Here is a 24,242-nt window from a genome sequence, read left to right as displayed (position 1 = left end):
ACACCTTGGATGTTGCTCTCAGAGTCCTCAAACCAGGTGCTTATTTTTGAATCCCAAGCTTGAAAGAAAGTTTTAATTGAATAAAATCTAAGTATAGTGCCAAGTAGAGCCTCTTGTAGGCTGCCAGTCCACATAGGGGCTACCAAATAGCCAATCGCAGTCCTTATTTGGCATCACATGGGACTTTTTCATGTTTGTTTCGCTCCCCAACTGTTTTTACATTTGAATGTGGCTCACAGGTAAAAAAGGTTGGGGACCCCTGTTCTATAACATACTAAAAGTTAATGTAAAGGTGAACCACCCCTTTAATAATGAGCCAGCCCTTCCTTACTCTGTGCTTTCATCAGGATATTGTAAAATCTATTACTGGGTTTTTTAATTTGTCCATGGTGATCAAGGCACCCTAAAGAGGAGAGCAGCATTAATGCAATGCTGATTCGTTGCAGATTTGGATAGGGGGAATGTCTGGAGGGTTAAAAGTGTGTATTATTACACTGGGTGCCCACTCCCCCGAGTCGTTTTTTTTATGGGACACGTCCACGATTTCCGTGGTGTCAAAAGTAATGCAACATTGTCTGTATCAGAGGTCAGCAGAGCAATGTGGCTTGTCCTGTTCCTTATGTTGTCATTCAAGCCTTGTGTTTTTATGCTGCTCTTCCTTTCTGACCTGTTTCCTTCCCCTCTCTTTCCTTCCTCCAAACCATTTTTCTTTTTTTGTGCTGATCCATAATCCCATCCTTGCATTGTGCTGCTGCAACACTCCAGAAGTTTGTGTGTTTTGTACAATATTGCCCATGTATCCTCTATTTCTGCATGCGTTGGCACACACTCCTCTGACCTGTACCATGCCATAGCACAGGAAGCTATCCTTATGTTTTTGGTACAAGTTTAACGTATGTTTATTCTCATATACATCCGAGCAGATTTTCTGATTGTCAGCTCTTTGGCCCACCCCTTTCCTCTGTCTCCATGCCTGGCGTCTCTTATCGCTGATCCCTTCCTGTCTGCGTGTCCTGGGTACAGCACTCTGTATACAGATGGTGCTGTGTTACAGAAATAACATCTTCTTTGCTAATTGAAATTAATGGGGGGGGGGGGGTGAAAAACACACAGCACCACCCCTCCACCCAGACTCTGCCCACCCCTCTCTTGTCCTGGTTCACTGAAAGTAACAATAGGTGTTAAATGAATGTGGTGGGAGGTATATAGGGTCTGATTCTGAACAAACAGAACTCTATTGTTGCCTTTGGCTCATGAATACTCAGAGAGTGCAGTCATCCACATTACTCTGTTTGCAGTGGTTTGCTTGAAGGCATCGCTATTTAAGCTTCTAGTCCAGGGCAGGCGTCGTAGGGAAACTTGGTGGTTGTTGGGTTTTTTTTTTGTTTTGTTCTTCCCAATGAGAATTTGGAAATCTGTTTTTCTTTTTTGTGCACTGTTACTTATTTGTTCTGCATACGTGCTACCCATATATAAGTGATACCTGGTTAGCTTCAGCCAGTTCTACTGCTCAATTGTTGAAGGCAAAAAAACAGGATTTCCCAGATAAGATAAGAGTGAATTCCTACCTACTGCAAAGCAGCATAAATAAATTAGCTCTCTAGTTCAGTTTTCCGGCTGTAATTCCTATAGCATCCACAGTAATACATGGTTCGTCTGAGGATGCTAGAAGTTATATTATATTTTATCTGATCTATTTTGGATATATTTTAATCAGACTGGCCAAACTGCATCTGCTTATTTGGCTAGGGGCATGGGGCAAATTTACTAAGTGGCGAAAACTCGCCAGCGACGGCTTCTAAGGCAGCGCAACACTTCGGCAGGCGAAAATTCGCTCAGACAACGCTAATTCACCAACATGCGAAGTTACGTCCAGGGCGCCGAACGCTTGCGAATTTGCGCAAGTGTTCGGCAAGCAGAGCGAAGTTGGACTAGTGTTGGCTAATTTGCATATGTCGATAGTTAAAGATGAATGGATGTATATGTTGCAGCAAATACATTACATTACACAAGCCCAGGGAAGCTTAATAAAAGGAAATAGAGTTGTTATAATGCCCTACACATGAGCCCAGTGTATAGTTTATGTGCCATATGTTAGGAAATGTAGGGTGGGAAGCTGGTTACCCCAAAAAAATTGTACGTTCTTTTGCAGCCTATCAACCTGAAAAAAGGAAAAGACGCCAGTGTTTTTTGGGACTTAGAAAAATTTTCAACTAAAGTTTGAAGAAGTCCTATTGCAATTCGCCTGGGCTGAGGTGGCTAAGGCAAGTCTGGCACAATAATTAACGTTCAGTAAAATCCGCATCTTAGTGAATTTGGGCAGTTACATCCCTGTGCCAGCGTCAGTCACTTTCACTAGCGAAGTTATGCCTGCGCCCTTTAGTAAATCGGCAAAGTACTGAAATTACGTCATGCTGGAGAATTTTCATTTGCGTTCGTCACTTCGCCCTTTAGTAAATTTGAGCCATGGAGTGCAAGTGGCTTCTGTGCCAGTATCCTCATAAGAAGCTAATTTTTTTTCCCTCAGGGAAAATTGATTGGCATGGCACAATGCCCTGTGGGTGGCGCTGTTCAATTACTGCCTAGTTGTTAACCAAAGTGTAACTGCAAGTGATTTAACTGCCACAATTTAATTTGATGGAAGAACTACACTCTATATTAAAGTAAAAAGTTTTGTTATACATATTATACAATAGGTGATTAATACACTGTACTCAAGTTCCTGTGCAAGTGTTATGTAAAACTACACCCATGCCTGGGCATTACCCAGACTGACCTGTGCCTTGCCCATAATGTCTATGCGTCTTGCTTTCCTTTTTCCACCTTTCCCTCAGGGCCCAATCACTTTTCATTTTATTGCACTGATTTTGCAAGAGGTAAAACCTCCCTGTAAATCAGTCTAATTTACGATTTGACTCCTAGATGGTAGGAAAAGTGTCTGGTTGTGTGGGTGGAGATAGGGGAATCCTTTTAATAGGATCTAATTAAAGTCTGATCCTGCTCCTTCTTTTTAGCCAGATTTGTTTTTTCTGTTTGGTTACCGTGAATGATTAATGCAATGCATGTGCTCTAAATTGCACTCTAGGTACGGGGCAGCCAGTGATTACGGTAGTATAGAATATATAATTCTGCTCTTTAAATGTTTCTTGTTAAATTATTTTAAGCTGTCATTTGGTTGTTAGGTGTTGATTACTAGGATCATCATCGCATTGTTAGACGTCTGGAACTGTCTGTCACTTCTCTTTATACAAAGGGATCTTGCTGTTTATGAGAGACAAGGGCAAGTGAACTTAAATGTGGATATTTAAAGGGATACTGTCATGGGAAAAATATTTTTTTTCAAAATGAATCAGTTAATAGTGCTGCTCCAGCAGAATTCTGCACTGAAATCAATTTCTCAAAAGAGCAAACATATTTTTTTATATTCAATTTTGAAATCTGACATGGGGCTAGACATTTTGTCAATTTCCCAGCTGCCCCAGGTCATGTGACTTGTGCTTTGATAAACTTTAATCACTCTTTACTGCTGTACTGCAAGCTGGTGTGATATCACCCCCTCTCTTTTTCCCCTCAGCAGCCAAACAAAAGAACAATGGGAAGGTAACCAGATAGCAGCTCCCTAACACAAGATAACAGCTGTCTGGTAGATCTAAGAACAACACTCAATAGTAAAAACCCATGTCCCACTGAGACACATTCAGTTACATTGAGAAGGAAAAACAGCAGCCTGCCAGAAAGCATTTCTCTCCTGAAGTGCAGGCACAAGTCACATGACATGGGGCAGCTGGGTAATTGACAAAATGTCTAGCCCCATGTCAGATTTCAAAATGGAATATAAAAAAATCTGTTTGCTCTTTTGAGAAATGGATTTCAGTGCAGAATTCTGCTGGAGCAGCACTATTAAATGATTCATTTTGAAAAAAAATTTTTTCCCATGACAGTATGCCTTTAAGTTCACTTGCCCTTGTCTTTACATTGACAGCATTGGTCTTGGCTGGCGTTTATTTGTTTAGCATGGGTATACTTGCTCCTGTGTACCATGGGCAACATGTTTTGATTCTTCCAAGAGTGCATTTCTCAGGGATGCTTAGTGATGTCAAGTTTAGGAGAGGGTAGATAAAACATTGCCATATATGCATGTGTAGAATAAAGTAAATATTTGTGTGTGTGTGTGTCTATATATTATAAAAGCCTGTTAAGGCTTTACAATGACCACATTGGTCTTGGCTGGCGTTTATTTGCGTGATGCATAGTACCAATTTGCTCAGCCTCTGCAGCCCAGGCATCGACAACCGTGCAGGTTTTCCAGGCATTAAGTGAGTGTAGCCCTCTGGCGATAATGCACATCCTAATCCTTCAATATATATACTATTGTAGTGTTTCCTGGTTGGTGTTTTATAATTAACTATAAGTAATGTGGGGGCAAAAGAGAACTGCTGTCACCCTGTAGTTGATCTACTCTCCTGACTACTGGCATCCAACTGGATGGATTGTGAGCATTGCCCTGGTTTACTTTCATAAAATAACCTATCCAAAGTTTAGATATTGTTTCTTCTGGAACATGTGTTATAATATGTGTTACATGGGAGACACTATGACTCCTGCTTTTGGAAATTTTTACCAGAGAACTGCAATTCTCCTAATGGGTTTATACTTTTCAGATGACCCTGTACAGGACAGCCATTGGTATAAAACCGTTGTAAAATTGTACTTCTAGTAATATGTGTTGAACAGACTAGGTAGGGTTTTCTTAAAACTGTAAATAAAATACAGTATAAAGTCTTCACGCACAGTAAATTGCAGACCTGCACAGCTTACAGTCTGTTGCTTTAGATTGTATTTGCATGAGAAGTTTCACCTGTAAAAAAATGAAATAACATGGTGGCAATCCTTATGTTATAATAAACTGTTGCGTAGTGGTTGCCTGGCTTTGAGAGCTTGCAATCCTTGTGTAGATGTGTAGTCTGTGGCGTGTGCAGGTGGAAGGAATATGTCTTTTTGTCTTTGCTATCCTCTCTAGCCTTCCTTCCCCCCCCCCCCATCTTTTCACTACACAGTGGAGGCTCCTGGTTTGTGTTCTCTGCAGACTGAAAGGGGCCTGTGTTCTTGCACCCTCCCACCCCCTCCATCCCTGACATGTGGAATTTCACAGAGCTGCACAGCATAAAGTGTGTCACTTCTCCAGTCCTGTACAAAATGCAGAGCCAGAGAATCTTAAGTGTAGGTTTTAAACTAGCACCTTATTTTGGTTGCTGTTCTACAAACCACATTTAACTCTTTGTAACCCTTTTTGAGCCCTGTGTGTACCCCTGTGGAAATGGTGGGTCCCCATAAAACAATAGGGGTTGCATAATTAAGCCTTAACCAATTCCTGGGTTGAAACCTCTAGCAGCATCTGAATTTTAAAGTGCAAAGAGCCACTGCGTGAGATTCTTTTTTAGGTACGGCTATGGGCAGTCCAATGAGAAGTGGAGTGAGACCAGATTAAATGGATTTATTTTGCAATCATTTTATCAAACAGAAGTAAACCTCTGTTCATTCATACAGTAGAGAGGGAGCAACTACAGCTAATTCATTCATATATAGTTCTATATGGAGGGGCTGTAGGGTTATATTTGACTGTAGAGCATCCACCTTGAATGATATGGACTCTTCAGTTCTATGAAGTCATGTCAGCACCCAGCAAATCAATTACCTTTCACAGTCCCTTTTTTTTAAAAAAAACAGCAGATTAGTGATGGTGTACTCAAATGGCTCATTCCAACGAATGCATCCTCCCCCCCCCCCATTTAATCATACAATCAAATTATGAAGAGGCATTTGTTTTTATTTTCCATTTTAATTTCACTTTTATTTGATTCCAGCATTGAATAGAAAGTGTCCCACTGTGGCACACAGCCAGTCACTTGTGCATCTTATTTTCCAGTTCCTGCCGACTAATCAGTTGACTCTGACCTCCAAACTTTGAACCAAAGCAGATGTAGGGGGGATTTCTTGGTAGTAGTTTCATGGATTTGCTTCCCAGCTGAGGTAATCAAGTCTGTAAGGGTGTCAGTCAGCAAAAGGTTAATGGGGTGATGCACTCCAATCAGCCCCCCCCCTCCCTATCTCTCCCTCCCCAGGCTGTGCACACAGCTTCTTGTCTCAGAGACTGAAAGGAGCTATTCATTCTCACAATACCCGGCACAGACCATGAAACCAGCTGAGCAGGATTCAGTGCCTGCGGGATAACTCCCCCTTCTGCCCTTTCCCCCTCCTGTACAGCCCCTCAACAACCGCCATACTGGGCTGTTCTAGTATTCCATTAACCCCTCCACTTTCTTGTGGCCTTGTTCCCCCAGTTGGGTAACTAAAGCCAACAGGCTGCTGGCCTGGCCAAGTATTACATTTTATATACTATGTTCCAATCATGTGAGCACCACGGGCTATTGTCACCCCAGTACCTTCATTCATTTCCTCTCTCTGCCACCTGTGCTGGGAACCTGTTCCATGAATAAACCACCACTTCTCTTGATTAGTGCTTAGTCATGTTTCCACCTCGCTGCCACACTGCTTAAGAACATGACCTTGTCCTGACACTTTTTATATGAAATATGCCTCTGTTCTGCAAGAGGGTTGTCTTTTTTCCCTTTTCCAAACTCTGCCTCTTGTTCTGTGTAGTCACAGTGGTTGCACGCAACCAAATCAAGTCCAAGCCACAATTAACCTATTTTAAATATGAAGAGAAAATACAAAAAAAGTTTTAAAGATCCACTCCACTGGAAAAAGGATTTTGAAAGAACATGTCATTCTAAGAAACTTTATAATTTACATTCATTACATATTTTCAATGGTTTTAAATTTATTTGTAAATATAATTGCTGCGGAAAGCAATGTTTATCCCTTTCTGTTCTCTGATTCTTGAAACAGTGCTATAGGAGTCAGGACTTCCTCAGGTCTGTTAGTCGGCTAGCTTGCAACATTGTTTTATGAGTTAGAGCTAGGAGTGCAGAGAATATACAAAATCCGACAGATCCTGCTTTCAGTTGCAATTACATTTACTTTTTGAAAAGGCTGACATTTATAATGAATGTGTATTGGGAAGTTAAGAATTCGTTCCAACAAACCACTTATAGTAGTGGATGTGAACTCCATAAGTTTATTGGGTTGTGTCACCCCTGTTCCCTGCAGCACCCAGCTGGTGAGGGTGCTGATGAGGGAGTGATGAAAAGTTTGTTGTATTGCTATTACTTTCCATGCTTTTCTCCTGGGGGCTTGGTGAGTATATCAACTTGGAGAGCCGGTACTCGCATTGCCTCCAGCTGGTGTGTAAGTGGAAGCATACATCAGCTCTGTGAACTGAGTACATCAGTGTATTTATTTGGTACATGTATCAGGTTAGGTCTGAGGCTTTACAGCTGTAGGAAAGGGATTGAGGCAATTGGAATGTGTCTTCTGAGGTGTCTGAAAAAACAAGATGACGAAATACATTTTTTTTCAGTCGTTGCAAACAAATGATGCCCCCTTAGTTACCTAAGGCTTTATGAAAATCTGTGGTTTTGTCGCCAACCATTACATGTCCACTGGAATCCACAATGCAGGCAGAACGTAAAAGCTGAGGGGGTTAATCTACCCCCCTCCATACTGGTCACCACTACACGCACACAGACAGCTGCAAGGGCACATCTGGCTCATATTATTTTGGGGAATGAGCGTCTTGGAGGGGGGCTGTGAGTGTATGCACGAGGTGGGGGCTATGAGGGGTGCCTTTAATTATGATTCCCATGCAGTAAAATCCAGCTGCGTTCATAACTTTCCCTGTTTGCTTAACCCCTTCTTGGCTTGTCGTTTTTTTTTTCTGATTGGTGGTGATCTGTATTACAAACGATATTAACCATCAATTAATAATTTAAATCCAGCTATTTCATCCAATCCCTTTTCAAAGTGGAGCTGTGTTAGAAAGTGAAGTTAAAGGGGTGGTATACTTTTAGTATGAAATAGAATAGCCAATTCTAAGAAACTTTTCCATTGGTTTTCATTATTTATTTTTTATAGTTTTATAATTATTTTTTCTTCTGACTCTTTCCAGCTTTCAAACAGGCATTGCTGACCCCATCTAAAAGCAAATGCTCTGTAAGGCTACACATTTATTGTTATTGCTACTTTTTTATTCCTCATCTTTCTAGTAAGGTCCTCCTCTTTCATATTCCAGTTTCTTGTTCAAATTTATTTGGATCCTAGCAACCAGATTGCTGAAATTGCCAATTGGACAGCTGCTGAATAAAAAGCTAAACATTCAAAAATAATAAAAAACTAAAATCAATTGCAAATCGTCTCAGAATATCACACAGAAAGCTCTTATCTAAGCCTAAAATTGCCTGTGACTCTTGATGGCCTGTATTCTGAATTCTTGAATCTTCCCTAATATAATTACATAAATCTAAAGTAGGGTCTAGTTTTGTTTTAGCCCATTTGAATGGGGTCCGTACATTACTTGGTTACTGTCAGACACACATATTGTCATGAACAATGTGGTATACTGTCCGTACATCTGCTGGGTGCTGAGCAACTGGGAACTTACTGGACCACAGTGAGTTCGTTTATACCCATTGTATTTCAGACACCATTACTTTTATATGTTGCTGGTGCATAATGTTTAGAGATTCCACCCATTTATGCTGTGACACTGTATGTAAGCTCTGCGGTTCATTGAGACTGTAAATATAGTGCTGGCTAGGAGTCTCCATATGGCATCCAGTTGGCCTAGTAAGTATGTGATTCCTGTGTAATTTCACACTATTGTAGGGAGTAGTGGGTTCATGAATTCTTGACACCTCTAGGGCAGCTGTTAAACTACTCTTACATTTATTTCCCATTCTACAGCCCTTCACCTTCCATTTTGAACCCCGCTATGAACTCTCTGTTCCATATATGTAGGAAAAAGCACTTCACACCAAAGACATAATGTAATGTGTTTTGCCAACTGTGTGCTCTGCTTTGTACATATAAATAGCACTAATTTGTTACAAAAAACAAGTTTCATATGGTTTCCATTGCCCCACAAAGTAGGTGAAAATGGATGGGGGTCCACCAGAGTGTATCCTTTTGTGATGCACGAAGACTGCTAGACAGTAAGTGGGTGTTCATTAAGGTATTGAGAGTTGGGGAAGAGGGGGAATGGCTGGTGTCTGCTGCTAATTTAACAGTCCCATCTAATGAAAACATCGGGGTGGTGAGAGGAGATTAAGAGACACTCCTGGGTTAGGGGGGATGGAGTTGGCCAAGAGACAATTGACTCAGTGTTCCAGTTCTGTGGGGCGATAGAGGGTATTGGGGCAGAGAGCAGTTTTTGCCAGATGGAGGGATTGAGAGAGGGGGAGAGCAGGAAGTGGGATTTTGGATGGAAGCGGTAAATAGCGTGAACAGCTACGGGGCATTTCTCTATGGTGGGGTTCAGATTTCAGCCATGAGAGAGAGAGCGAGTAAAACGGATGTGCCCCTCCACCCCCATCAGAATAAGTCCTCTAAGTAATAACTCTTTCCATGCTGGAGAGGCCCCCAAGGCATCTTGGGTTTGGTGTAAGTGTTCTTCCATGGTCATAGGACAAGTTTATTTATTTATTTTTATAATAAAGGGATTAGATTTAAGTGTATTGTTGTACTCCTGTTTGGGGAAACATGCCTCTCCTATGTATTTTTGGAATTATGTTTACGTATACTCAAAACACGGGTCCACCCCCGCTAAGAAGCTTATTAACCAACCATTCTTTTTGCATGTATTGAAACCTGCTGAAGAACAGTGTGGTGTCACCATACCCCATGCAGCGTCCTTATTTTATTTGCAGAAGTTACAAAGTGGAGGTTAGACAAAATGGGAAAGTTTTATGCTCAACAGGAGAACACACTTGTCATTTCTCACCAGGAGACTACATTCTAGGGAGCATGCCATCATGTGCTATACATAGTAAACCCTCCCCCTAGGAGCTTGCAGTCTAGTGGAGCACTGGGGTGTGCTCAGGACTACATTCTCAGACACGACTGCTCATGTCGGTGTTTGTTGCTGGGAGGGTTACTCTCTCTGACCTCTAGTGTCTGTTTGGGGCAATTCATGCAGGTCATTTTTTTTTTTTTTTTTTTTTTTGCTATGTGGCTGATGGATGTTTCTTTCAGTCAGGTGTTATTTAGTTTTCCTGACCTTCAGCTATTTATCACTGTTCTCCTTTCAGTGGTTGAATAACTGACATGGCAGTCAACGCCTATTCTTAGTTTGTGATCAGTCTGATATGTTCCAGCTCGGTCTCCCAACACCATGAAGTTGCACTGTCCCTGTAGCTGTATTCCATTTTTGGTGTTGTTTCCTTGTTAAGATGAACATTCCAAAAGACTCCAGGGAGGAGAATTAGCAACAGGTTGCAAAAGGTTGGGAGAAAGAGGCAATTACAGAAATACTGAAATGAGCTCTTGGATAAGATGTTAACAAACCTTTTGTCATGGAACATGGTCTAATCGGGATAATTTGATAGGATTTCAGTTCCACTGTGGAAGGTCATGCAGGCCCAAGCCTATGTATTTCAGGGGCATATGTAAGGCAACTGAACCCAAAAGAATCCACACTCAATCAGAACTTGCAGCTATCATTATCTGCTACTCAGGCCCCTCACATTAATCGATCTCTGAGATCCACATGGTATTCCAGTAGCTGTACACTTGATCAGAACCTTCATCCAGCCTAATTTTTTTCATTGTTACACAACCGCATATTGTGGTATTCTATATATCCGTATGAGAAAAACGGCAGTCCTGTCACTGTTTGGCTTGTTGGCCAATAGTGCACAAGCCAGATTGAGCTTTCTGCACCTTCCCAATAAAAATCAATGGGAAAGTGTACTAATTCCCCTTAAGAACAAATGTACAATTTGCTGCTGTCCAGTTGATATTAAAGGACAACTCCGAACATCACCTGATCACATTTATCTGTTGGTCAATACTGTATGTTACACCTTCTTGCCTGACTTCTCTCTTTTTGTTCCACAAAAGAGGCGCATCCATGGGGTCCTAAAGTTTATATAATTCTCCTACTGTACTAGATGCTGTGTGGGGCCCTAGAAAAAAAGTTTCCCTTGGATACAATTCCTGCTTATTCCCCAGATAGCTGGGAGTTTTGGATTAAATTCATATGTTTCCATCCTTGATAACTGTTTATAAATATATAACACACTTCTACAGATGGAATATGATATTGAAGTGCGCTCTCCTCAGAAATAAGTTGCGGTCTCTGTTTAGTTAAGTGCCAGATGCATCACTAAGGTCTCCTCCCTCTGCCCCTGTGATTGTTACACTTAGATGTAACCAGAGTTGGCAGGATGGTACAAGTGCAAAGATAAATAATTGGTCTGGACTCCCCCACTTCATGCCTGACAGTCATTTTTAGAAGTGTGGTGTTACTGTGTACTATGGCACCTTTACACAACGACAATAAGTTGATGGTGATTCTACCACAGTGTGTTGTGAATTACAGTTCTTCATTTTGTGACTGTGAAATGACAAATTGCTTTTTAAACACCAGATTGTTCTGCAACAAATTGCAATTGATTTGAATGCAAAATCTGCAGATAATTCGGTGGCAAGACAATTGAAAAAAATTTGCTAATTAGTGGGGGTTTTTTCCCTTCGTTTTTTTTTTCTTTACAAAGATGCTTGTCCTAGAAAGAATATCTTACTTTCCCTCCAGCTCTTTTTCTCCTTGCTAATAGTTCCTATTGTGTGTCACTGAAGAGGTGTCTACCTCTTGCGTGAATAGGCCTCGTTTCCTTGGTAACCCAAGCCAAAGGCCTGGCTGACCTCTGACCATTTGATTGCAATAAATGCCTCATTTGATTGGGCAAGGGAGGTAGCATGTAAATTAACACTGTAGATCCCAGGAAATTAAACAATTCAAATGTTTGCATAACTTTCTCTTGTCTTGAATATGGGTGTTCTGATTTTTATTTTAAATCCCTGTAATGGAAATGTCAAGGCCTGCCAAATTATTAATGTGATGGGAATCCCTACTGGGCGATTGCACAAGTTGTATTGCTATGTGCTGCAGATGATGAGGTGTATATTGAGGCACTGCAGACCCAAATGACAGCAACGGGTTAAATGCAATGAAATTTAAGATCCTCCTTGTATCACGGCCCCATATTGCCCCCTGTTGCCCCCTCCCTGAAAGTTGAGGGCCCCAGGAGTTTGGCTTGTACATTCTTCCTGTAACTGGATTTGCAGCTGTTTTGGAAGAAGGGGAAAAAATTCTGCCTAAAAATGTGCATGAGAAATCTAAAACAGCTTGTCTTGCTGTCAGAAAAGGATGGTATACTGCTGAGATGTTAGGGGTAATGATGGAAAGACGGGGTTTATGCAGGCAAAATAAAGTAGGGGCAGTAAAACAGGGTAAAATGGCTACCCATATTGCCTGTTGTTTAGTACATGTGTAAGATCCTTTATCTGATTTGGTAGTTTTGATATTTGGGAGCACTGTGTGGTGCCCAGTTGCATGATCATTTTTTTTTTTGTAACTTCTAACCAAAAATTGTATTGACACAAGTTTAGTGGCATGACTGCCAGTGGGGTTCTGGGAGTTGTAATTCAACAACATTTGGTGAGCTGCAGGTTGCTTGAGCCTGATTTAAACCTTACAATAGCTGATGATCCCTGTCCGTCACCCTGTAATATTTTGTTGATTTACAAATCTCCCTTTAGATTCATATTATGTACATGGATTTTTTTTCTCTTCTTTTCTGCCTCCCTCCTATCTTCTCAATCGTCTAAATGTTGTTGCTGTAGCTTTTGCATGTGTGTTTGTGCAGCTGGGTATGTTAAAGTGGCAACTCCCATGGATGATTTATATCTTGAGTCTAAATCTGACTCACATAAAATGGCCCAGACTTATTATTTTCCTGTATATCTGCTTAGAGGAGATTTTATTCTGTTGTTGAGATGTCTAAATTGTGGAAAAGGCCTTTAAATACCTGAATGGTTTCATCAGCCTGTAAAATTGCTGGTGCGGACGGTTACTGCAAAATGGCACTACACGAGACAGAAGTCAACTATGCTATTGTTATATATGCCTCACATATCCCCTGTGAAATACAGAATAGGTGGTTGATTTAGGTGTTAAACCAGGAACATGATTTGTGGGCTCTGCCTCTTTTTGTAGTATGTCCTTCCTACCGAAGTATGTTACCTGAAGCACATGCATTCTATTAGTGATGCTGACACATCTAAAGAAAGAGGTCATTTGAGGGAGTATATTTATGTCAGTACTTGCTTGGACCTCTCCACCGCAAATGTGCTTAGCTTTTGAAAATGGCACACAAAATATTTGCAATTTGCTCCCTACATAATAATAGAGGGGACATTGTGTATTGTAATGTGGTGCTGTGGGCTCTCTGGCCCATCTCTGGGGTAATAGTGAGCATTGTGTATTTTGTGAGCAGAGGCCTTTTTGTGGCTTTCACTCCATGACTTTTTTTTCTCTGAAGCCATTTCTGGTTTGTGTGTCTCCTCCATCTTGCACTTGTTGCTGTTAATATTCAGGCCTTGCACCAAGCTCCAGTACACACAATCAGGCCACAGCAACACCTATAGGTGTGAACATGGCCGGCCCGCAAAATACGGTCCTGTTGATCTTTTAATGTAGTTAGATTGGTGCAGAGTAAAGCTCCCCATAGACGCGACGATTCTTCTTGCCCAACCACCAGTTTTAGCGATGTCCGACCAATCCTTCAAAATTATCGTGCGGTTAATGGGATTCGAACGATCGTACATCTTACTATTTTTCGGCCGACATGAAATTGAACGAAATCGTACGATCGTTCCGAGAAAATTGTGGTCTAACGATGAGGATCAGATCTTTTAAAAATCTCAGCATCTATGGCCAGCTTAACACTAAAGAGAGAAGAAAACTGTGGAACTCTAGCACACCGTAATACATCTACTTGGACTCGTTGGTTTGAATTATTTGTTTTGAATGCTTTTCCAGTGACCTCATGGCCCAAGGGGAGTGTGTAGAATCTCACAAAGCATATGTTTTTCTGTTGAAATATTCTTGCCTTTTAGCCTGTTTTAAAGGCGTACTGTGCATTTTCCTTCAAGATCTAAACTGCCCATGCCATGCTGTATATGTTGTTGCTAATGGAAGGGTTAATAATCCAAGAATGCAATTGTGGCTATATATGCAAGGATGGAAATGTAAACGGCAAATTGTCTTTTCTATCTTTTGGTCCGGAGTATCCAATTATCTGTCCCTCAACATACAGAGTTTGGAACTGGTTATGTAGTGCAGGTGTGGGATCTGTTATCCAGAATGCTCTGAATTACTGAAAGGCTGTCTCCCATAGACTCTATTTTATTCAAATAATCTAGATTTTTAAATAATTTTCCTTTATGTCTAATATTAAAAAGAAAAAAAAAAAGTACCTTGTACTTGATCCCAGTTAAGATATAATTAATCCTTATTGGAAGTAAAACCAGCCTATTGAGTTTAGTTCATTTTTACATGGGGTTTTCTAGTAGTATGAAGATCCGAATTATGGAAAGATCAGTTATCCAGAAAACCCCAGGTCTCAAGCATTCTGGATAGCAGGTCCCATACCGGTATGCTGAAAATTGCTTGTGTGAATGAGCCCCCTTTTTATACAATATGCGAAAAATATGCAACTTAACCATGAGTGGTACTGATGTCATTGAACAGCATGTGCCACACTCTCTGTACCTCATCCGCTGCCTCACCATGTGGCCGTTATCCACTGTGCCCTATTGGAGTGCATTGGAAGAACTTTACACTGTACCCCTGACTAATAATTCAAGCATGCCTTTGTGCTACCTGCATATATTCCCAGTCTTGACAGCGTGTATAAACAGTTCATGTGTCTGATCATGTCCCGTCTGCTGCAGTTAATCCTTAATATTCATCGAGACAGTGACAAGCATGTTGTACGGTTACTGACAAAATAGAAATGGACTTTTTTTTTTTAAACTGTTTAGCAAAGTTTGTTGAATTTTGAGGCCTCTGTAGCTTTAAGAGGGGCACCTACAGGCAGTACTAATCCTTGTGGCAGGTGTAATCCTTTAGGAATGAGGCTTGTTTGCTCACCTTGTGTATTTCAGTGGAGCAAGTGGGAGGGGGGGAGAAATCGGTGACAAAGCAAAGCTGTTAGCCTGTTCCACCCTGACATTTCTTTTCTGCTGCCATTTCCTGGGAATGCAGGGGAAGGAGATATGTGCGCTGACCCTTTAAGAGGGAGACCGTGTGACCTCCAGTGTATTGATGAGCTCTCAAGTTTAAGACATGTTCATTCAGATTCCAAATCCCAGGATCCCACAGGGAATTCTTCTGCTGCATGGGTGCCTACAATGAGTGTGGCCACTGGGCTAGCCTGGGGCATGCTGGGAGTTGCTGTTCAGCCCCTGCTATGCTGAAAACAAACCCTCCAAAAAAGGACATTTTTAAATGAGATAAAACTTCCAGCATTCCTCAACAAATGAGGGTGTCTGGGAGCTGTAGTTCAACATCTGGAGGGCCAAAAGTAGGTATGATGTTCTACAGTGAAATTTCTCCTTCAGCAAATAGTTTGGATTGTTTTGACGGGGTTGCGATTATTTTCTTTTCCTAGCTATTTTTAGCACAGAAGGTTTGTTAATTGTGCCATAAACCTAAAAGCTTTGTGGTGCTTTATGAACTTTCTGAGAACATGGCTGTCACCTCATCTCTCAGGGGGTCTTATAATAATAATAATAATAATAATTATAATAATAAATAAACAAGAGTTACAACATTAAATATAGGATAAGGGCCCTGCTCACAAGAGCTTACAATCTAATACACATTCCTACACTTTGTGTAAGGGAAGAATTGTCAGTCACTGTTCTAGAACTTCCCTGTGAAAGTAACCAATAACCTGCTGCCCTGTTTAATAACTTATGATTTGCCCTTTTTTTCTTATTTTTTATTTATTTTTTACCACGACTGTATAGAGTTAAAATGTAGTTTGTCTAGGAAGCCAACGAGTTAAGTCTGCCGCCACCTTTCTTTATTTGTCCGGGGGAACTGGGGGATCCCTGTCTTGTAGTTTTGAATGGCTGCCAGATTTGGGGACTCCCCCTCTTTACCCAAGCTCCTTTCATCCACCGCTTTGGAAGCGGCATCAAAGAGTCTGGCGGAGGAAACATCACCCTGTGCGGGGTCAGTTGGAGGCTGCCTGCAATCCCGAATACACCCCCAGCACCTCGTGCCGGGCCTGTAGCAGGCGTGTGCTGCTTTTACTTAATGTTTTCTTTTACAGCCTGAAAGGTTTTTTTGTAGGTTATTTTTTACTTTTATAACATTCAGGACTGTTCACACTAATAGCCACCCTTCATTATCCCGGAGGATTTTTATGTTTAAGAATAACTATTCTTTCCCATACTGTTGTCCAACAGTGTGTGTTGTAAACCAGTACTTCACTATACTGGGTGTTTGGGGGGCTGGATTATGATACAATGATGTCATACAAATAAACTCACGGAACTGTGCTAGCCGTGAAAGGCATGATACTTTTTTTCAGAAACCTTTGGTTCAAACCTTCCTTTTTAATCCAGAATTGGGTCAGGTGACCCTTAGATCCTAACAAGGTACATAAAAACATAAGCCCACACAGGTCATTTGGTGAGATTTGGTCGCCTGGCGACTAATCACCTCGTTTTTGCGGCGACCAATGTTCCCCAAACACCTTCCCTGACTCACACACGGCGGTTCGTTTTCCGAAGTTGCCTCATGAAGAAACTTTGGGCGACTTCAGAAAACGAATCGCCACGTGTGATTAGCGCTGGCATTTTTTTTTTTCAGTTTAGCCGGCGCAGAGTCAGGGAAGGCGTTTGGGGAGATTGGTTGCCGCCAGGCGACCAAATCTCCCCAAAACGCCCTGTGTGGACTTACCCTAAAAGTCACTGATTTTATGCATAATAGAAAAAGGGGAGCCTGTCCCTTTGTTTAGAAACTTCTATGCTAAATTGGTTCCTGTCTTGGCCTTTTGTTTGATACACTTGTAAGTGGAATATAATGGAGGACCGCACATGACCTTGTGTGTGGGTTTTACTGACCCTTGTGCAGCACCAAATGCATCACTATTTATTATAGTTATTATATGATTTATTATTATGTGTTGCGCTACAGAGCAAAGGGTAGTTGGCATTCAGCTTAGCACTAGTTGCATTAAAGAACCCTGTGTTTTTCTTTATAAATTACAGTAGGATAAGTGCCAGCCAGATTGCTTTCCCATTTATGACCTGCCCCAGGAAAACATAGAAGAGTTCACAATTTGGGTATTGTAGGAAGTGTTGGCCTTTAGCAACAGTTTCTAAATGAACCCCTCCTTCCATTATACACCCCACAACTCCTCCTGCTCCTTTTTCCAACACTATAGGTCTGGGCCCAGCCAAAGTAAACATCCCCAGGGCAGAAGTGACTGGGAGACTGTGCCACTGGTGTGTGTGTGTGTGTGTAGAAGGCTGAGAGTTAGAAGGAGGGAGCGAAAAGTTGGGAGGGGAAGCATTCCTGCAGGCTACAGCAAAGAAAACAGTTCAACATGAAGAAATCGGTGTCTGCTTGTAACAGTCTGGTTAACTGTATAAAAAAACAATAATATATAGAAAATGTTGCTTTCTCTTCACCCTTTAGAAGAAGGGTCAGCTTGGTCCACAGAAAAATGATGTCCAGGCAGAGAGTTGTAGTTTTAGTTCAGCAGCAGCTAAAAGGCCATGTCTCCTCACACCCGACAGGAATGCTAAACCTATTAAACAGGATGGAATATGTAGGTGCAGTTATTAGTGATGGGGTCCCACACAGGGTAATTTGGCCCAGGTCCAACCACCGCAAAGCCCTAAGCAGCATAGTGATAAAAATATAGTTTTTCCAGCTACCAGAACATGTAGCTGAAGTGCCTCAAAGTAGCAGCTGTAGGTAGGAGGAGTGGGGCAAAAATGTTGCTGTATGAAGATGGCAGCAGTAGTGCATGATGGGCAGTTTGTATCTGGGTTGCCGATCTAAAGCCCTTCAGCAGAATATACATTTAGAGCACCCAGAGACTCGGCCAAAGTTTTTCTTTAAGGGGCCCCACACAGAATATCATACAGATTGGTAAGAAATGTGTGTGGTAGGATTGAATCAGTCCTGGGGGAGTCGGAATCATCTGTGTGAGGGGGGAAATGCTTTTTAGCACTAGAAGGCTGCACTGTGAGGAGTTAGAGGAATGGGGGTGGGGCACAAAGACATTTGTCTGCTTCAGGTCTGGAAATTGTCAAATGGAACAATAAGTACATTTCCTGTTGAATTGCACTTTCTAAAGGATTCACGATCTGTCCCCTGCCCCCACTCGACTTCTCTGCATCCAGGCTTGGTATTACCCTGATCCTCTGGGGTTACATCCAACATATTTTTGTTGGCCATGATCTGTCCCTCGGAGTATGATTCATGTAAGGATTGCTGTGTAGGGAGTTCTGGGAATTGTAGTTTAAAATGGCTAAAAGGGCATAGCCTGGAAAACCCTGTTCTTAAAAGTTGAGCTCCAGCTTACTAACCAATCAGTGTTTTTGTGAGCGAAACACGAGGCCGGTGGATGCCCGCAGTTGCATAAACCAGATCTGTACAAACCCAGAGGTTGGACAAACTAAGAAAACAGGAATTCCTTGTGGAAATGGTTTTAAAACGGCCATAAAGTATTTAAAGCCCCTTCTGCCGTTCTGCTAAATGATGTGGAACTTTTACAAGTGGCAGTGAGCAGAGCCAGTTGTGGGTCTGCCTATGTAAGGAGCGCAAGAGGAGTCTCTCCCTGTGACTGCTTCCTCATGGCTCCCACAGCTGTCTCTTGTCTGGCGCTTGCTGCCACTCTTTTCCTTCTCCCATGTAAACATTCCCAGACTCCTCTAGGATTTATATCTGCCCATGCAGGAAGTTTTCTGCCACCCCCACCCGCCTGCACAAAATCCCTAAATCCTCCTGCTGTTCAGAGACAATGGAGAGATGATGGATCATTTCTAATTGATACCATGCATGGGGAGGGTGGCTTGTATTTCCAGGTGTATATGTGTGTTCACTGCCTTAGAATATTGCAGAAAAAGTAGATTGTAAGCCCCACTGGTTCTTTTTATTATTTCCACGTTTTTATTTATACCTAGTTTCTAATTACTGTTAGAATTCACTTTTACTTTATAATATAAATATGAACTTTTTTTAAAAAAAAATAACCTGGTGTATTTATGGCCGAGTACTGAAATGACGAGGCCTCACCCGAAGACTCTGTGACCTCTGTTGGCAAAGTGGTGGAATGCTTGCCTGTCTTTACAAGCAATCACTTCTCTACACAGCAATTTTTAGTCTTTGTTTTACTCAATATACATAGTCTTCTAAACCATATGTTTTACAATATACACATATATAGTCTTCTAAATCCATAATTGGTCAGCAAGGTGTTGCATTTATGTATAATATATGGACTCATTTTATGCAGCATTTGAGGACCTACTTCCAGAATGTTGGCCTTCTATTGGCACCAGTTTAAAGGAAAACTATACCCCTCGAACAATGTAGGTCTCTAAAAATATATTGCATAAAAAAAACTACTTTTTTAGTAGTATGTGTCATTGGGTAATCCTAAATAGAAAATTGCCATTTTAAAAATTTAGTCCCGCCCCCTGGGATCGTAGGATTCAGGGTGCACACAAACAAACCATACATGTTTGTTAGGTCACATGAGCCAATTAAAAGACAGAGTTCTGTTGTTTGCTTCCAGTCTTCTTCCTGTTATAGTTAGAGATGTAGTGTTTCTGAAAAAATTTTAACTACTCAACTGCTGCAGTCTATACAGGCCTGTCAAAAAGGGCCAAAAGTGCTGGAATATAGCCCCCAACTCCAAAGGGCACTCAAATCAAAAATTCAAAAATATATTCCCAGTCAATTCTCAAAATTAAAAAATCACTTTTTATTCATCATAAATATTAAAAAAGTAGGCATACAGACCAATTGATGCTCCGCCTTACGCGTTTCGCACCCACAGGCACTTATTCATAGGCATTACTGTTGTTACATTTGGTCACAAAATTTATACCCCAGGAAATCCCTCCCCCAAATTGGCGTTTTAACGTTTGGGGAGGGATTTCCTGGGGTATAAATTTTGTGACCAAATGTAACAACAGTAATGCCTATGAATAAGTGCCTGTGGGTGCGAAACGCGTAAGGCGGAGCATCAATTGGTCTGTATGCCTACTTTTTTAATATTTATGATGAATAAAAAGTGATTTTTTAATTTTGAGAATTGACTGGGAATATATTTGAATTTTTGATGTAGTATTTCTGGTCAGGTGATCTCTGAGGCAGCACACAGACCATCACGAAATGGTGGTTCAAGGCAAGAGATTTAAAAGGGCAATATTTACTTAACTATAAATACGAGTTTGGTAAGATTCTTAAATATGCAACTGATGATATAAAGTAATCTGTTGCTTAAATATTCATTTTGGGGTATAGTTTTCCTTTAACACCTGTTCCCATGTATTCTGTAGGTATTTATGGGGCCTGGTCCCTGTCACAGGCTGGCACTCATTCCCAGCCGCTTGCTGTAGCCTGCTGGGCAATCCAGCTGCGGGGGTCAGATTTTTTTTTTGTAAATCCACAAAAGCAGTTGCTGAAGACTTCACAGTCTGCTGCCCCTGTATAAATTCTAAAACGCTGCCATACAGGAGCAGATTTAGATTTAACGGGAAAGAGTCCCTGTAATTGTTGCGTGAGTAATTGTAACTCCTTCAGGAGTCTCTTTTGTATGCTGCTGCCGCTGAATTGCTACTTTGTATTAACATTTTTTTTCTTTTAATAGCAGCTTTTTTTGTGGGGCTGTCCCCTACTGTGGTGCTATCCCTGACGTGTTCTCTTTTCTTTCTGCAGTACTTACAGATGAAATGGCCCCTACTGGATTCCCCTAGTACGGCTGGTTTAAAAGATGCCCGGTCGCCATCCCCTGCCCACTTGGTGAGTGCCAACTGTTTTTAGATGTTTTACTCATCTTTATGCTTTCTTGCAAACCAACCAAGTGATGGGTCTCCGCATGTTGCGCATGTTGGGGGGGGGGAAAAAAAGTGCAGCTGTTACTCCCCTTTCCTGTACTGGTCCATGACTATTGGGGTCAATGCTTCGCTATTGTGCAGCTGCTAAATAATCTCAAACAGACACAGGCATTTGATTGTTTGCAGGAACGCGTTAAAATAAATTCAGAAGTGGTGTACTTAGTGAGGGAGTGTAGCCGTATACTAAACACAAGCAGATTAACAAGGCATTAACAGCATTACCCAGGAAATAATTTCTTGCCATGAGTACTAATGAGTAGGGGTAAATTCATTTCCTTTTATTATATTTCTGCTTGCATGGATGAGTCTAGGGCAGCTTAGTCATGTGACATATGAGAAGATGAAGGGGGGAAATTATATATGGAAAAAGAAATGAAAATATTAAGGTTGAGAATGCACTTTGTGTACGCACATTTAAATTTATCCTTTAAAGGGGAACTCCAACTTCCAAACCCAAATTTTATAAATAGACCCACATAACACAGAAACCCCTAATATACCCATCACAGTTACCTGTTTCTTCAAAAATCATGAATAAATGCCATTTTCTATGCTGAAATCCAGCTGTTTAACAGTTCTCTTTCTGCATCATTTGAAATCCTGGCAGGGAAGGAGGGCCTAAACACTGATGTTACAAATTGTAACAACGTCTCACAGCTTACAGACAGCATGCAGGAACTACATAACCCACAATGCATTGCACTGGGTTGTTCTGTTCCTTATTAAAATCACGTGTGCAGGGAATTGTGGGGTATGGAGGATGCAGGCTAAGGACAGATTTCTGCTGATACAAAGTAACAGTAGCCAGCTTAGCAAAGTAGTCGGACAGATCAGCAGGAGAGTAGGGGGCTAGGCTTAGGAAACTGTTCCAAACCATTATAAATTATGAACAGTCTGCATATTTTTTAATTGATGTATATTGCAAAGTTGCTTGAAATTATGTTTACTTTTCAAAAAGCTCAAGTTATATTTATGTGGAGTTCCTGTTTAAGGTTGGGAGTGGCCGATATTCCGTTCCAGGCAGTTTAAACTTAAAGGACATTTAAACCCAAAAAAACCTATTTCATCTGGTGAAAGAAATTTATACTTCTATATGACTTTCCAATTTACTCTCATGGCACATTTTTTTTTTAAATCATACAATCAAGTTATTTGTGCATGCCATTGCAATTAAAAGCAGTATCTGTATGTCCTCATCTGCACTGCTGGTTCTGTCTCTTGAAACCACAAAGACTTGCTAAAATGCATGCAAGGCTGAACTCTGTCTGCTGTTCATACAGTATATACGGAAACACTCGCACAACATAGACAGTCAAGCTCTGTCTTGCTGTGTAATACGCATCCACGTCTACTGGCATAACTTTTGCACTAGACTGTACAGTACATAAACTCCTGCATGCTCACTCATGCTTGTGTGTGAACAGAATAGATTCATCACCGCACACACCATCCCTCTTTGTTCCCATTTCTAAAGCTTTAGCTCTTGGATTTCTGCCTATTCTTCCGGAATTAGTGCCTCCCCCAATCTCTGCCAAGCTCCTCCATACGGGAGAGTTAGGGCTTTTTTTTTGGGTAGGGAGACTCTATACAGGCAGTTTAATGAAGTTGAAAAGTGTTGGCCCCCTAGGCAAGGAAGCAGAAACCCTATTTGTCACTAGCGCACACCTGTGCTGGGAATTGGATACAGACTCTTTGGCTCATTTTCCCTCTCTGTTAATTGGTGTAGTGATGGCTGCTTATTTTGAAAAGAGGGCTTATGCCTAAATTTAAGACTTTCTTGTACCCATTGTCATGTAATAAATATTCTAAGGCTGCATCTGGCGCAGAGCTGCAGTATTTGGTGTGTTCTGTATTAGCCATTGCAGAGTGAGAGTGATATCTGCTACCTAATCTAAAATATATTAAAAATATTTCTCCTTTGTGAATTTCCCTTAGTCAGTCTGCACCCTACTATACCTATTTAAATACATCTCCCAGCATTGGCTATCAGGGGATGCTGGGAAGTGAACAACTAAAACTGTAAAGGCAAACATATTGTGAGAATTCCTATTTGAGGAGTCTCTGGGGTTTAATAGCAATTTTGGGGATTTTATTTCTATGCTGCTCCTCCTGTTTGAAAATATACAGGGAATAATGTAATGCAACAAGAAGTCGCCGTATAAAGGCACTAGCTACAGGCAGCTTACATTGATACATGTCATGGAACTCTGAGGTGACATTACAAAACATTGCTATAACCGATGACCTCACAAAACACCACTTGGAGGCATGCATTTTAAAGTCTGTTTATTCCTTTAAGGCAAACTCCACCCAAAAACTGTGATTTTTGCATAATAAAGTCAATAAGTAAATGGGAAAAAATATGTAATGTTCCAATAAACATTGATTAAAATTGGTTTTAGATGTATTTTGTAAATGTAATTTCTATTGAAACCAGTGTCTGTCCTCTCTGCACTATTGGTTCTGAGTCCTGAAACAATGTAGTAGAAGCCTGCTAATGTGGAGAAATTAGGGACTTCTACCACATTGGGCCACTTAGCACCTGGGCAACCAATCACATTTTTGCTTTTATTATTCTTTCTGCAGCTGACTAAACACAGAGCTAATTACTGAATGGTTGCTATGGGTTTCTGCCCAGGTGCAGTGTTGTCTGGTGTTAAGAAATGAGCCTGAATTGTTTCAGGAGTCAGACCCAGAGAACAGAAAGGGGTAAATAAATAGTGCATTAAATTGCAATTATGTTTGAAAATGTATTGTACCCACCTCCCAGTCTGTTGGCAACGTGTTCATGATTCTTTTGTTCCTCCCCACAGTCCAACAAGGTTCCTGTGGTACAGCACCCACACCACATGCACCCACTTACGCCTCTCATCACCTATAGCAACGAACACTTCTCTCCAGGAACCCCTCCTGGGCACCTCTCTCCAGAGATAGACCCCAAGACTGGTAAGAAGGACAGGCATGTGTTTTGATAGATAGACAGACAGACAGATAGATATGGCTTTGGCTGCTATAATATTAACCTAAATATATTGTAGTATGCTACTGTTACTAATTATATGTGCACAGTATAGCCACATGAACACTGCAACTTGCCTTTGTTTGATTTGAGGATACTGTGCCTGCCTGGG

General features: G+C 41.2%; 1 protein-coding gene across 1 annotated transcript in view; it reads left to right on the top strand.

Moving 5' to 3' along the window:
• tcf7l1.L (transcription factor 7 like 1 L homeolog) overlaps positions 1-24,242 on the top strand; it is a 39,277-nt gene that overhangs the window by 11,442 nt on the left and 3,593 nt on the right. The window contains 2 exon segments of the mRNA NM_001088014.1: positions 20,933-21,016; positions 23,925-24,057. Of these exon segments, the coding sequence (NP_001081483.1) occupies positions 20,933-21,016; positions 23,925-24,057 (217 nt within the window).

The sequence above is a fragment of the Xenopus laevis genome, chromosome 3L, assembly GCF_017654675.1.
Source record: "Xenopus laevis strain J_2021 chromosome 3L, Xenopus_laevis_v10.1, whole genome shotgun sequence".
Classification (NCBI taxonomy): domain Eukaryota; kingdom Metazoa; phylum Chordata; class Amphibia; order Anura; family Pipidae; genus Xenopus; species Xenopus laevis.
This window is presented reverse-complemented; position numbering and strand designations above follow the sequence as displayed.